The sequence below is a fragment of the Notolepis coatsorum genome (assembly GCF_963971535.1).
Source record: "Notolepis coatsorum genome assembly, chromosome: 3".
In the NCBI taxonomy this organism is placed as follows: Eukaryota; Metazoa; Chordata; class Actinopteri; order Aulopiformes; family Paralepididae; genus Notolepis; species Notolepis coatsorum.
Window position 1 is genome coordinate 78328559 of NC_140167.1, and position 14180 is coordinate 78342738.

Here is a 14180-nt window from a genome sequence, read left to right on the forward strand (position 1 = left end):
CATGGTGGAAGGACTCACACAATGTCCAAAGTGAGGAAGAAATGTTGGATCACCAACGCCCATGCAGCTGTTAAGAAGATCATCGCTGAATGCAGCTTTTGCAAACACTACAGTGACAGTGCAGTGGAGCAAAAGATGGCGGATCTTCCAGCAGACAGAATCCTTCCTGACCTACCACCTTTTACCAACACAGGGGTGGATGAAGGAAGAGAGGAAACAGGAAAGGAGGAGGAACAGGAAGCCGAATAACCAGGAAAGGAGGAGGAGCCAGGAGTGCTAACTCGCTTCAGAGAGGAACCGGTGGCATTCATGGGTGACATTCAAGCCATGTTCCACCAGGTGAAGGTCGCTGAGGAAGACAGTGATTGTCTGTGCTTTCTCTGGGACAAGAGGAAAAGGAGTTTGGCAGCTGGAGATATTGTAGTCATCATGGACTCTTCAGCTCCTCGTGGGTCCTGGCCACTTGGCAGGGTTCTGGAGGTCTTTCCAGACAAACAAGGTCTGGTGCGTTCTGTGAAATTGCAGACTAAAAGTAGCACCATTGTAAGGCCGGTGACAAAACTGTGTTTGGTTCATGGAATGTAGATGCACTTAATAATCCATAACATGTTTTGGCTCTTATTTGTTTTGTTTATTTATTTTTGAATTGTTATGTCTGCCTGCCTTAACAATTAGGGGCCGGTGTGTAACGGCCAAAATGGATTTAATGTGCAGTGGATTTATGTGACCAGGGGGTGGCGCTTCTTTTATTTAAGCGTCAGGTACACCTGTATGAGGAGGAGTTTTGACCCGGAAAGGGCAATGGTTTTTGACCGCACGCACAACGCAGGTCACAGGTCGAAATGTTTGTATGTAATTAGTTATTGTATTCATTATTATTTTATCAGTTTATGAAGACATTTTGTTTGACGGTGAGGGGAAATAAATACCATTTTCCCAGTAAAGCTGCCTGCACGTATCATTGGGACAAAGGACTGTTTTGGTATCAGACCAGGAAGTAGAACGGCGTGTCAGCCAGTCTAGCTACGGGATCAAAACTGCTCAGTAGCTCCGTATAGACGGGAGCTCCTTTAATAGTATTATTCTTCCTGCTCCTTTTGCCCATGGTAGAATGTATTTATGATTTTGTATGAAAACCGTATGATTGTATTGCTTCCATGTGGCAAATAAATATCTGAATCTGAATGGGTATGTGTGTATATATATATGTGTGTGTGTGTGTGTGTGTGTGTGTGTGTGTGTGTGTGTCTGTGTGTGTGTGTGTGTGTGTGTGTGTGTATATGTTACCTATGCCAACGTGGGCCTCTTGTATCATACTGACATCGTTGGCTCCGTCTCCTATAGCTAAGGTGATCGGCTTCTCTGGAGACGTTTTAATGAGACGGACCACCTGAGAGAGAAGAGGAGAGGAGAGGAGAGGAGAGGAGAGGAAAGGAGAGGAGAGGAGAGGAGAGGAGAGGAGAGGAGAGGAGAGGAGAGGAGAGGAGAGGAGAGGAGAGGAGAGGAGAGGAGAGGAGAGGAGAGGAGAGGAGAGGAGAGGAGAGGAGAGGAGAGAGAGAAGAGAAGAGAAGAGAAGAGAAGAGAAGAGAAGAGAAGAGAAGAGAAGAGAAGAGAAGAGAAGAGGGGAAGAGAGAAGAGACGGGAAGAGAGAAGAGAGAAGAGAGGAGAAGAGAGGGGAAGAGATAAGAGAGGAGAGGAGAGAGGAGAGAAGAGAGAAGAGAGAAGAGGAGAAGAGAGGAGAGGAGAGAGGAGAGAAGAGGAGAAGAGAGGAGAGGAGAGGAGAGGAGAGGAGAGGAGAGGAGAGGAGGGGAGAGCAGAAGAGAGGAGAGGAGAGGAGAAGAGAGGAGAGGAGAGGAGAGGAGAGGAGAGGTGTATTCGTCCGTTAAATCGATTGCTGTTCCTGAAGCCGACAGTTTGATCAGAGCTGTGGCGAGCGTCTCAACAATGACGCCTCTCAAAACTCAAATGCCGGTGGCAAACAGAAGCACTCGTCTTGATTTGCACATTTAACTCCGCCCCCACGCAATGACCAAAGTCACACACAAACAGCCTTTTTTAAAGTCATTACACTATAACTGTTAGCTTTGATAGTAAATATGTTCTTAAACGTTCAAACTGTGATAATATGAAAACAAACAAAAAACACAAAAAAATTACTTCTGGTGTGATTTGACCGCTTTGACAAGCTCTCAATTAAAAAGTTTGACACATGGTCTAGATCCTCAACATCGGTGTCTGGATTTAGTACCACCAGGCACTACAGGACCGTGAATTTATTCTATGTAAGTGTAACGGAGGTACCGCAGTATATCCACAGTCACGGGTACAAGTAGTGACGTGGCTGTGGATGGTAAGCGGTACTGCAAGTAAACTCACTCCCCAGAGGCATCCAGACCCGGAAGCAAGAAGTGAATTCACTTCTTGCTTAGTGGTCTGTGATGCCGCCCGCGACGCCGGCGTCCGGGGTTCGACTCCCACTCAGGGCGATCCCTTAACAGGGGTCGAATCGACTTAACACAACGCAGACAAGATCAGACCGGCTACATAAGTACAGTTACTTTTGTATAATGTCCATAGCTCCGCCATTTTTCACAAGATTGCCACACAGTTTTTTTCTAGACATTCACAGAAAGGTAAAGAAACAATATACATAGCATTTTATGGCAATAACGTTCAGGTTTGTTCAACCCGCGAGATATAATCACATCAATATTTTAAGGTAATGGTTAGGGTTAAGGTAAAGGGTTAAGGTAAGGTTTAGAGTTAAGGTAAGTGTGACGGACTGCGAGCAGCGTGCATACACACACACACGCACACACATACACACACCAAACACTCACAATTCCCTTCTGTTATTGTATGGAGAACGTCAAAACCACCACCAACCACCATCATTCATTTCCTTTACCGTCAGTAGCACAACCAAGGGTGCACACCTGGGAATGCTACATTCTTTCATATTATCATACATACATTCATACATACTAGTTTACTCGTTATTGCCCGCCAATCTAATAACGCCAACAACGGGTTTACTCGTTTTTATTTTATTTTTTTAAAGCAAAAGTTTTTATTGGTGAAGCAAGTTTGTACAATTACAAAGTCAGAATTATTCATTCACCCTTTTTTCCCTTTTTTTTGTATAATCTACCCCACCCACCCATCCCACCCCCAAACCCACCCCCAAACCCACCCCACGAATCAACAGGTAGGGTTACATACATAACATGCAACCAGAGAAAAGGTTAAATTACAGACAATAATAACAATTGCTACTTACAATGATACAATTAAATTAAATAATACAAAATACAAAAATAACAAAGACAAATTAAATAATATAATAAAAATAATAATAATAATAATAATAAATAATAAATAATAAATAATAAATAATAATAATAATAATAATAATAATAATAATAATAATAATAATAATAATAATAATAATAAACAAAAGGAAAATAGTCTGAGTCAGATATGGTACATTAATCAATTATAGAGTATCTACATAGTTATCTGGTGGTATTACATAGTACTGTTGGGCCTGGTTAGATGGGAGGATCATTCAAAGAAGGAAGACACTCAGTCAGGAGGGAGAACAGATAGGCTGTTAAAGTAAGAAATGAACGGCTGCCACTTCTTAAAGAATTTTTCGTTAACTCCTCTAAGTGCATACTTAATCTTCTCTAGTTTTAGAAACGAGACCATATCTTTTAGCCAGGCGGAGAAGGGGGAGGTGTAGACAGTTTCCAGGCTAGGAGTATTCTCCGTCTGGCCAAGAGCGTGGCAAAAGCCAACATGTCGGTATCGTTTGGCTTAATAGGGAGAGGCTCAGCCGGTACGCCGAAAATGGCCAACAGTGGACAGGGCTGTATTGTGGTATCTAGTACTATCGAGAGCACATTGAATATCGAGGACCATAATGGTCTAAGCCCCGGGCAGGACCAAAACATGTGAGAGAGATCAGCTTGTGGGCTATTACAGCGGTCACAATTGGGATTGGAGTCTGGGTAGATTTCAGCTAGTCTTGCTTTGCTGTAGTGTACTCTGTGTACCACCTTTAGCTGTATTAGGCTGAGTCTGGCACAAGTGGAGGAGGAATTCACCCTATCCAGTGCTCCCCCCACCACCCCTCTGTCAGTTCCACCCCCAGCTCTTCCTCCAACCTGGATCTCGTCTTAGCGCTTTTGTCTTTGGTCAAGCACATAGTATTTTGATAAATTTCAGATATAAGCCCTTTTTGGTTTGGTGATAGACCCAAGAGTCTCTCCCAATTTGATCGTTGAGGGGGGCTAGGAAATGAGTCAAATTGTGAACGTACAAAATGACGTATCTGAAGATAGCGAAATAAATCGGAGCGTGGAAGACCAAATTGGAGACACAAGGAGCTAAAACTGGAGAAAGTGTCACCATCATATAGATCCTTGAAACTATTTATTCCGAGTCTGTTCCAGCGTGTAAAAGACGAGTCCAGAGTGGAGGGAACAAACAGGTGGTTATTACTAATAGGCCCCAAGACTGATGCTGCACAGAGTTTAAAGTGGCGACGAAACTGTATCCAAATCTTTAGAGTGGACAGAACAACAGGGTTTGAGGAGTGCCGGGAAGGAGAGAGAGGGAAAGAAGAGTAGACCAGAGCTGCCAGGGAGGATGAACGGCACGATTGCGCTTCTAAGTTACACCAGTCAGTTTCTGGGGCTTTCAACCAAAGAATAATTTTATGGATGTTGACAGACCAGTAATAGTGCATGAAATTAGGGAGCGCAAGTCCACCTGACCCCCTAGGTCCTTGTAGGATGGCTTTGCCTATTCTAGGGATCTTTCCCCCCCAGATAAAGGCAGATATTGCTTGGTCTATTGTGAGAAAAAAGGATTTGGGTAGAAATAGAGGGAGACATTGAAAGACATACAGGAATTTGGGCAGGATATTCATTTTAACACATTGTACTTTACCGGAGAGTGAGAGGGGCAGGCTGCTCCAACGTTGAAAGTCAGCTTTCATGTTAGTGATTAATGGGGGGAAGTTAGCTTCAAAAATAGAGTTTAAGGTGTGGGTGACTCGTTTTTATGATCGTCATTTCCTTTATTCGCTATTGGCATTCATAATTCATCCAGGAAGGCTCCGGGAGCCAGCTGGACTCTGTCTGATATTGCAACGCCTCAATACCGCCACCTGGTGGATTTCGGGCGAGTTGCACTCCACTCTAAACCGGATGTAGCGCTCTGTGCATCAGGGAAAAAGTTCCGGCAGAGCTATCTTGTTACGTGGATCCAGACAAACACCTCGAGTGCATTGGATCGCTTTCAAGAGGCAAGAATCAATATGCTTTTGGCGTTTATTGCGTCGTACAAATGGAAAATGGATCTAGCCGATCGAAATCAAATAATTGGAATTTTTTTTCTCCAGACTCATCGGCCACAGGTAAGAGTAATCTAACGTTAATTCCAGCTCGATTGTGCATTTATTTCATTGCAATCCATCTGATCAACGTATGATGTCGTACTAAAGAAAGCCGTTACTGACAATCAAGGAATCATAAACGACCCCCCCCCCCTTTCCTTCACGCATGATGGAGCATAATGTATACCGAGCACATGCATTTGAAATTTTTTATATGGCGTGTATAGGAACTAAATGCCAATCGATTATGTATAATATGCGTCGGGGCCTATAACTCGCGTTCTAGGAATTACTGCTCTACACTCTAAAAATATACTTATAATCACAACGGTACTAACACGACAATGTATGAATGGAAAAATATAACGTTCCCACATCCGGAACAATAGATACCCGATGTTGAATGGGCCATAGTAATGTCGATATAGCTATAATATTTAAAAAGTTATAGCCCTGCAAAGAAGGTGAGCGACTCCATAGGGTTACAGCACTGGCAGAGTGGTATAAGATGGGCAAACTGCGTGGCAGACAATGTGTTAAGGGTTAGGGTTAAGGTAAATGTTAAGGTAAGGTAAGGGTTAGGCTTAAGGTAAAGGTTAAGGTAATGGTTAGGGTTAAGGGTTAGAGTTAAGGTAAGGTTTAGGGTTAAGGTAAGGGTTAATGTTAAGGTAAATGTTAAGGTAAGGGTACCTTGGCCTTCTGCAGGGGGGCCATGCGGCAGCACAACACAGCAGAACAGGTTTTACAGATGTCCATAAACAACTTCTCATGTTCCCTCAGAGCCAGACAGAGACTGGAACCATCAACCACCAGACCATGTTGTATCACATGGTCATCCTTAATCCTAGAGAGAGAGAGAGAGAGAGAGAGAGAGGGATAGAGAGAGAGAGAGAGGGATAGAGAGAGAGAGAGAGAGAGAGAGAGAGAGAGAGAGAGAGAGAGAGAGAGAGAGAGAGAGAGAGAGAGAGAGAGAGAGAGAGAGAGAGAAATCAAACCATTAGCCTTATCCTTGTAGCTAACGTGCCAGGTTTCCATAGCATATTTTCACTGTGCGTCACTATGTTTGGAGAGCTATATCTATATTCTATATTATAGCTATGGAGACAATACTATGGTCATTTGACAGTGACTTTCTTCCGTCAAACATGCAAAAAAGAGATAATTTTATCATGTATACGGGGTGCGTTATCCCGTGGTGAATATTGTATAGTTTAGGAGTGATCCGGGATAATTCCTGAAAAGCTGAGTTATAGGGCGCTACGTGAATTCTACTATAAGCGTTGGCGTTTCTTGCCTGGACACGCTACTATTTCCAAATCAAATGTATATAATAGGTATTATGTTTCATCATGAATGCATGAAAGGGGGGGGGGGGGGTAATTTTTTTATGCTTTGATGGCCAGTAACAACATTCGTTTTGAACACCACACACGCTGATCAGTTGGATCGATATGAAAACATTGTACGATCAAGCTGGAGTTGACGTCAGATAATCCTTACCTTTGATCGGGGGTATTCCAAAAAGAATATTCCAATTGTCTGATCACAATTTCCAGTATTGGTGTCCATCGTGTCCTCGACATAATCCGGCACACACATGCATGGATGGTTATTGGACGTGTTTCAATGTGATCGGGTGAACCGCTAGACTCGCCTGACCCAAAATATGGCGCCCGGAGGGATTTAAGTGTAACACCCGGTCTGGAACAGGGTTTACTGCACTCTCGATACTTCCACCTAGCAGGATCTGGCCGGTACTGCACCCTCGGGGTCCCAGTATGCCTTTTAACGGCAACATACAGGTCCGTGACACTGAATAGAATATTCAAATCGAAAAAAAGAAAAACAGACCAAATAACGAGTTTACTCGTTGTTGGCGTTCAATGCATGGCGCCCAATATACTTGTTGGCGGGGAATGAGTTAACATCCCAGCCCTGTTGTGTGTGGGAGGCCATCACCATGACAACCCCTTCCATCCCTCCTCCTTAGACTTGACTCATTAGTCCTACCTGCAGACCAGTTAGTTAGTCCTACCTGTTGACCAGTTAGTTAGTCCTACCTGTGGACCAGTTAGTTAGTCCTACCTGTGGACCAGTTAGTTAGTCATGTCTGTGGACCAGTTAGTTAGTCCTACCTGCGAGCCAGTTAGTTAGTCCTACCTGTGGACCAGTTAGTTAGTCCTACCTGTGGACCAGTTAGTTAGTCATGTCTGTGGACCAGTTAGTTAGTCCTACCTGCGAGCCAGTTAGTTAGTCCTACCTGCAGACCAGTTAGTTAGTCCTACCTGTTGACCAGTTAGTTAGTCCTACCAGTTAGTTAGTCATACCTGCGGACCAGTTAGTTAGTCCTACCTGTTGACCAGTTAGTTAGTCCTACCAGTTAGTTAGTCCTACCTGCGGACCAGTTAGTTAGTCCTACCTGTTGACCAGTTAGTTAGTCCTACCTGTTGACCAGTTAGTTAGTCCTACCTGCGAGCCAGTTAGTTAGTCCTACCTGCGAGCCAGTTAGTTAGTCCTACCTGCAGACCAGTTAGTTAGTCCTACGTGCAGACCAGTTAGTTAGTCCTACCTGTTGACCAGTTAGTTAGTCCTACCAGTTAGTTAGTCCTACCTGCGAGCCAGTTAGTTAGTCCTACCTGCGAGCCAGTTAGTTAGTCCTACCTGCGAGCCAGCCCGCGGAGCTGTTCTGAACAGTCGTTGTCAGTCCTCTGCTGCAGCAGCTCCAGGATGTTCATGTTTCGGTGGAAGTGACCGCAGGACAGACTGACGCTGACCGCTGTCTCATGTTTGTCCCCAGTCAGCACCCATACCTTGATCCCTGCCAGACGCAACGCCTCAATGGTCTCCTGGACCTTTTCCTGGAGTCTGAAAGGACAAAGAGACAACACTTAGCAACTAACCCCTTAACCTTAACTTTGTCCTGCAGTCTGAAAGGACAAAGAGACACCACTTAACAACTAACCCCTTAACCTTAACTTTGTCCTGGAGTCAGAAAGAACAGAGAGACACAACTTAACAACTAACCTGAATCCAATTGACCATGCATTTCACTTGCTGAAGACACAACTGAAGAGAAAATCCCACAAGAACAAGCAGGAACTGAAGACAGTAGCAGTAGAGGCAGAACAAGCAGGAACTGAAGACAGTAGCAGTAGAGGCAGAACAAGCAGGAGCTGAAGACAGTAGCAGTAGAGGCAGAACAAGCAGGAGCTGAAGACAGTAGCAGTAGAGGCAGAACAAGCAGGAACTGAAGACAGTAGCAGTAGAGGCAGAACAAGCAGGAACTGAAGACAGTAGCAGTAGAGGCAGAACAAGCAGGAACTGAAGACAGTAGCAGTAGAGGCCTGACAGAACAAGCAGGAACTGAAAACAGTAACAGTAGAGGCAGAACAAGCAGGAACTGAAGACAGTAGCAGTAGAGGCAGAACAAGGAGGAGCTGAAGACAGTAGCAGTAGAGGCAGAACAAGCAGGAGCTGAAGACAGTAGCAGTAGAGGCAGAACAAGCAGGAGCTGAAGACAGTAGCAGTAGAGGCAGAACAAGCAGGAACTGAAGACAGTAGCAGTAGAGGCAGAACAAGCAGGAGCTGAAGACAGTAACAGTAGAGGCAGAACAAGCAGGAACTGAAAACAGTAGCAGTAGAGGCAGAACAAGCAGGAACTGAAGACAGTAGCAGTAGAGGCAGAACAAGCAGGAGCTGAAGACAGTAGCAGTAGAGGCAGAACAAGCAGGAACTGAAGACAGTAGCAGTAGAGGCAGAACAAGGAGGAACTGAAGACAGTAGCAGTAGAGGCAGAACAAGCAGGAACTAAAGACAATAACAGTAGAGGCAGAACAAGGAGGAGCTGAAGACAGTAGCAGTAGAGGCAGAACAAGCAGGAACTGAAGACAGTAGCAGTAGAGGCAGAACAAGCAGGAACTGAAGACAGTAACAGTAGAGGCAGAACAAGCAGGAACTGAAGACAGTAGCAGTAGAGGCAGAACAAGCAGGAACTGAAGACAGTAGCAGTAGAGGCAGAACAAGCAGGAACTGAAGACAGTAGCAGTAGAGGCAGAACAAGCAGGAGCTGAAGACAGTAACAGTAGAGGCAGAACAAGCAGGAACTGAAGACAGTAGCAGTAGAGGCAGAACAAGCAGGAGCTGAAGACAGTAGCAGTAGAGGCAGAACAAGCAGGAGCTGAAGACAGTAGCAGTAGAGGCAGAACAAGCAGGAGCTGAAGACAGTAGCAGTAGAGGCAGAACAAGCAGGAGCTGAAGACAGTAGCAGTAGAGGCAGAACAAGCAGGAGCTGAAGACAGTAGCAGTAGAGGCAGAACAAGCAGGAACTGAAAACAGTAACAGTAGAGGCAGAACAAGCAGGAACTGAAAACAGTAGCAGTAGAGGCAGAACAAGCAGGAGCTGAAGACAGTAGCAGTAGAGGCAGAACAAGCAGGAACTGAAGACAGTAGCAGTAGAGGCAGAACAAGCAGGAACTGAAGACAGTAGCAGTAGAGGCAGAACAAGCAGGAACTGAAGACAGTAACAGTAGAGGCAGAACAAGCAGGAACTGAAGACAGTAGCAGTAGAGGCAGAACAAGCAGGAACTGAAGACAGTAGCAGTAGAGGCAGAACAAGCAGGAGCTGAAGACAGTAGTAGTAGAGGCAGAACAAGCAGGAACTGAAGACAGTAGCAGTAGAGGCAGAACAAGCAGGAACTGAAGACAGTAGCAGTAGAGGCCTGACAGAACAAGCAGGAGCTGAAGACAGTAGCAGTAGAGGCAGAACAAGGAGGAACTGAAGACAGTAGCAGTAGAGGCAGAACAAGGAGGAACTGAAGACAGTAGCAGTAGAGGCAGAACAAGCAGGAACTGAAGACAGTAGCAGTAGAGGCAGAACAAGGAGGAACTGAAGACAGTAGCAGTAGAGGCAGAACAAGCAGGAGCTGAAGACAGTAGCAGTAGAGGCCTGGCAGAGCATCACCAGGGACGAAAGAGACCATTTGATTTATGATTGCTAGCTTGTCCAAATACTTTTGGTCCCTTAACCTAACCTGTTAAGCTGTAGGAATATTTCGCCTAAAGGTACATGCCTAAGTAAATGGAAGATTGCTCCACTTCTGCAAGGTCAATTTGCATGTTCTTGGTATCTAGGAACATCTAGGGACCTGGGGGTATGTATTTCCAGTGTCAGAAATATTGTGTCTGTTACTAGGCAGGAACTGAAGACAGTAGCAGTAGAGGCAGAACAAGCAGGAACTGAAGACAATAACAGTAGAGGCAGAACAAGGAGGAGCTGAAGACAGTAGCAGTAGAGGCAGAACAAGCAGGAACTGAAGACAGTAGCAGTAGAGGCAGAACAAGCAGGAACTGAAGACAGTAACAGTAGAGGCAGAACAAGCAGGAACTGAATACAGTAGCAGTAGAGGCAGAACAAGCAGGAACTGAAGACAGTAGCAGTAGAGGCAGAACAAGCAGGAGCTGAAGACAGTAGCAGTAGAGGCAGAACAAGCAGGAGCTGAAGACAGTAGCAGTAGAGGCAGAACAAGCAGGAGCTGAAGACAGTAGCAGTAGAGGCAGAACAAGCAGGAGCTGAAGACAGTAGCAGTAGAGGCAGAACAAGCAGGAACTGAAAACAGTAACAGTAGAGGCAGAACAAGCAGGAACTGAAAACAGTAGCAGTAGAGGCAGAACAAGCAGGAGCTGAAGACAGTAGCAGTAGAGGCAGAACAAGCAGGAACTGAAGACAGTAGCAGTAGAGGCAGAACAAGCAGGAACTGAAGACAGTAACAGTAGAGGCAGAACAAACAGGAGCTGAAGACAGTAGCAGTAGAGGCAGAACAAGCAGGAACTGAAGACAGTAGCAGTAGAGGCAGAACAAGCAGGAGCTGAAGATAGTAGCAGTAGAGGCAGAACAAGCAGGAACTGAAGACAGTAGCAGTAGAGGCAGAACAAGCAGGAACTGAAGACAGTAGCAGTAGAGGCAGAACAAGCAGGAACTGAAGACAGTAGCAGTAGAGGCAGAACAAGCAGGAACTGAAGACAGTAGCAGTAGAGGCAGAACAAACAGGAGCTGAAGACAGTAGCAGTAGAGGCAGAACAAGCAGGAGCTGAAGACAGTAGCAGTAGAGGCAGAACAAGCAGGAACTGAAGACAGTAGCAGTAGAGGCAGAACAAGCAGGAGCTGAAGACAGTAGCAGTAGAGGCAGAACAAGCAGGAGCTGAAGACAGTAGCAGTAGAGGCAGAACAAGCAGGAACTGAAGACAGTAACAGTAGAGGCAGAACAAGCAGGAACTGAAGACAGTAGCAGTAGAGGCAGAACAAGCAGGAACTGAAGACAGTAGCAGTAGAGGCAGAACAAGCAGGAGCTGAAGACAGTAGTAGTAGAGGCAGAACAAGCAGGAACTGAAGACAGTAGCAGTAGAGGCAGAACAAGCAGGAGCTGAAGACAGTAGCAGTAGAGGCAGAACAAGCAGGAACTGAAGACAGTAGCAGTAGAGGCAGAACAAGCAGGAGCTGAAGACAGTAGCAGTAGAGGCAGAACAAGCAGGAACTGAAGACAATAACAGTAGAGGCAGAACAAGGAGGAGCTGAAGACAGTAGCAGTAGAGGCAGAACAAGCAGGAACTGAAGACAGTAGCAGTAGAGGCAGAACAAGCAGGAACTGAAGACAGTAACAGTAGAGGCAGAACAAGCAGGAACTGAAGACAGTAGCAGTAGAGGCAGAACAAGCAGGAACTGAAGACAGTAGCAGTAGAGGCAGAACAAGCAGGAGCTGAAGACAGTAGCAGTAGAGGCAGAACAAGCAGGAGCTGAAGACAGTAGCAGTAGAGGCAGAACAAGCAGGAGCTGAAGACAGTAGCAGTAGAGGCAGAACAAGCAGGAGCTGAAGACAGTAGCAGTAGAGGCAGAACAAGCAGGAACTGAAAACAGTAACAGTAGAGGCAGAACAAGCAGGAACTGAAAACAGTAGCAGTAGAGGCAGAACAAGCAGGAGCTGAAGACAGTAGCAGTAGAGGCAGAACAAGCAGGAACTGAAGACAGTAGCAGTAGAGGCAGAACAAGCAGGAACTGAAGACAGTAACAGTAGAGGCAGAACAAACAGGAGCTGAAGACAGTAGCAGTAGAGGCAGAACAAGCAGGAACTGAAGACAGTAGCAGTAGAGGCAGAACAAGCAGGAGCTGAAGACAGTAGCAGTAGAGGCAGAACAAGCAGGAACTGAAGACAGTAGCAGTAGAGGCAGAACAAGCAGGAACTGAAGACAGTAGCAGTAGAGGCAGAACAAGCAGGAACTGAAGACAGTAGCAGTAAAGGCAGAACAAGCAGGAACTGAAGACAGTAGCAGTAGAGGCAGAACAAACAGGAGCTGAAGACAGTAGCAGTAGAGGCAGAACAAGCAGGAGCTGAAGACAGTAGCAGTAGAGGCAGAACAAGCAGGAACTGAAGACAGTAGCAGTAGAGGCAGAACAAGCAGGAGCTGAAGACAGTAGCAGTAGAGGCAGAACAAGCAGGAGCTGAAGACAGTAGCAGTAGAGGCAGAACAAGCAGGAACTGAAGACAGTAACAGTAGAGGCAGAACAAGCAGGAACTGAAGACAGTAGCAGTAGAGGCAGAACAAGCAGGAACTGAAGACAGTAGCAGTAGAGGCAGAACAAGCAGGAGCTGAAGACAGTAGTAGTAGAGGCAGAACAAGCAGGAACTGAAGACAGTAGCAGTAGAGGCAGAACAAGCAGGAGCTGAAGACAGTAGCAGTAGAGGCAGAACAAGCAGGAACTGAAGACAGTAGCAGTAGAGGCAGAACAAGCAGGAGCTGAAGACAGTAGCAGTAGAGGCAGAACAAGCAGGAGCTGAAGACAGTAGTAGTAGAGGCAGAACAAGCAGGAACTGAAGACAGTAGCAGTAGAGGCAGAACAAGCAGGAGCTGAAGACAGTAGCAGTAGAGGCAGAACAAGCAGGAACTGAAGACAGTAGCAGTAGAGGCAGAACAAGCAGGAACTGAAAACAGTAACAGTAGAGGCAGAACAAGCAGGAGCTGAAGACAGTAGCAGTAGAGGCAGAACAAGCAGGAACTGAAGACAGTAACAGTAGAGGCAGAACAAACAGGAGCTGAAGACAGTAGCAGTAGAGGCAGAACAAGCAGGAACTGAAGACAGTAGCAGTAGAGGCAGAACAAGCAGGAGCTGAAGACAGTAACAGTAGAGGCAGAACAAGCAGGAACTGAAGACAGTAGCAGTAGAGGCAGAACAAGCAGGAACTGAAGACAGTAGCAGTAGAGGCAGAACAAGCAGGAGCTGAAGACAGTAACAGTAGAGGCAGAACAAGCAGGAACCGAAGACAGTAGCAGTAGAGGCAGAACAAGCAGGAGCTGAAGACAGTAGCAGTAGAGGCAGAACAAGCAGGAACTGAAGACAGTAGCAGTAGAGGCAGAACAAGCAGGAACTGAAGACAGTAGCAGTAGAGGCAGAACAAGCAGGAACTGAAGACAGTAGCAGTAGAGGCAGAACAAGCAGGAACTGAAAACAGTAACAGTAGAGGCAGAACAAGCAGGAGCTGAAGACAGTAGCAGTAGAGGCAGAACAAGCAGGAACTGAAGACAGTAGCAGTAGAGGCAGAACAAGCAGGAACTGAAGACAGTAGCAGTAGAGGCAGAACAAGCAGGAACTGAAAACAGTAACAGTAGAGGCAGAACAAGCAGGAGCTGAAGACAGTAGCAGTAGAGGCAGAACAAGCAGGAACTGAAGACAGTAACAGTAGAGGCAGAACAAACAGGAGCTGAAGACAGTAGCAGTAGAGGCAGA

The 14180-nt window shown here is 45.9% G+C and overlaps 1 protein-coding gene across 1 annotated transcript in view; it reads right to left on the reverse strand.

Annotated features, from left to right (window-relative positions):
* Positions 1–1282: 1282 nt before the first annotated feature.
* The window catches only part of atp11b (ATPase phospholipid transporting 11B), a gene marked incomplete at its 3' end in the record, with an annotated part of 109973 nt that continues 97075 nt past the window's right edge, over positions 1283–14180 (reverse strand). Inside the window, exons 19-21 of the mRNA XM_084311257.1 lie at positions 8066–8269; positions 6095–6248; positions 1283–1390 (exon numbers count right to left, since the gene is read on the reverse strand). Of these exons, the coding sequence (XP_084167383.1) occupies positions 1283–1390; positions 6095–6248; positions 8066–8269 (466 nt within the window). The remainder of the gene's footprint in view (positions 1391–6094; positions 6249–8065; positions 8270–14180) is intronic.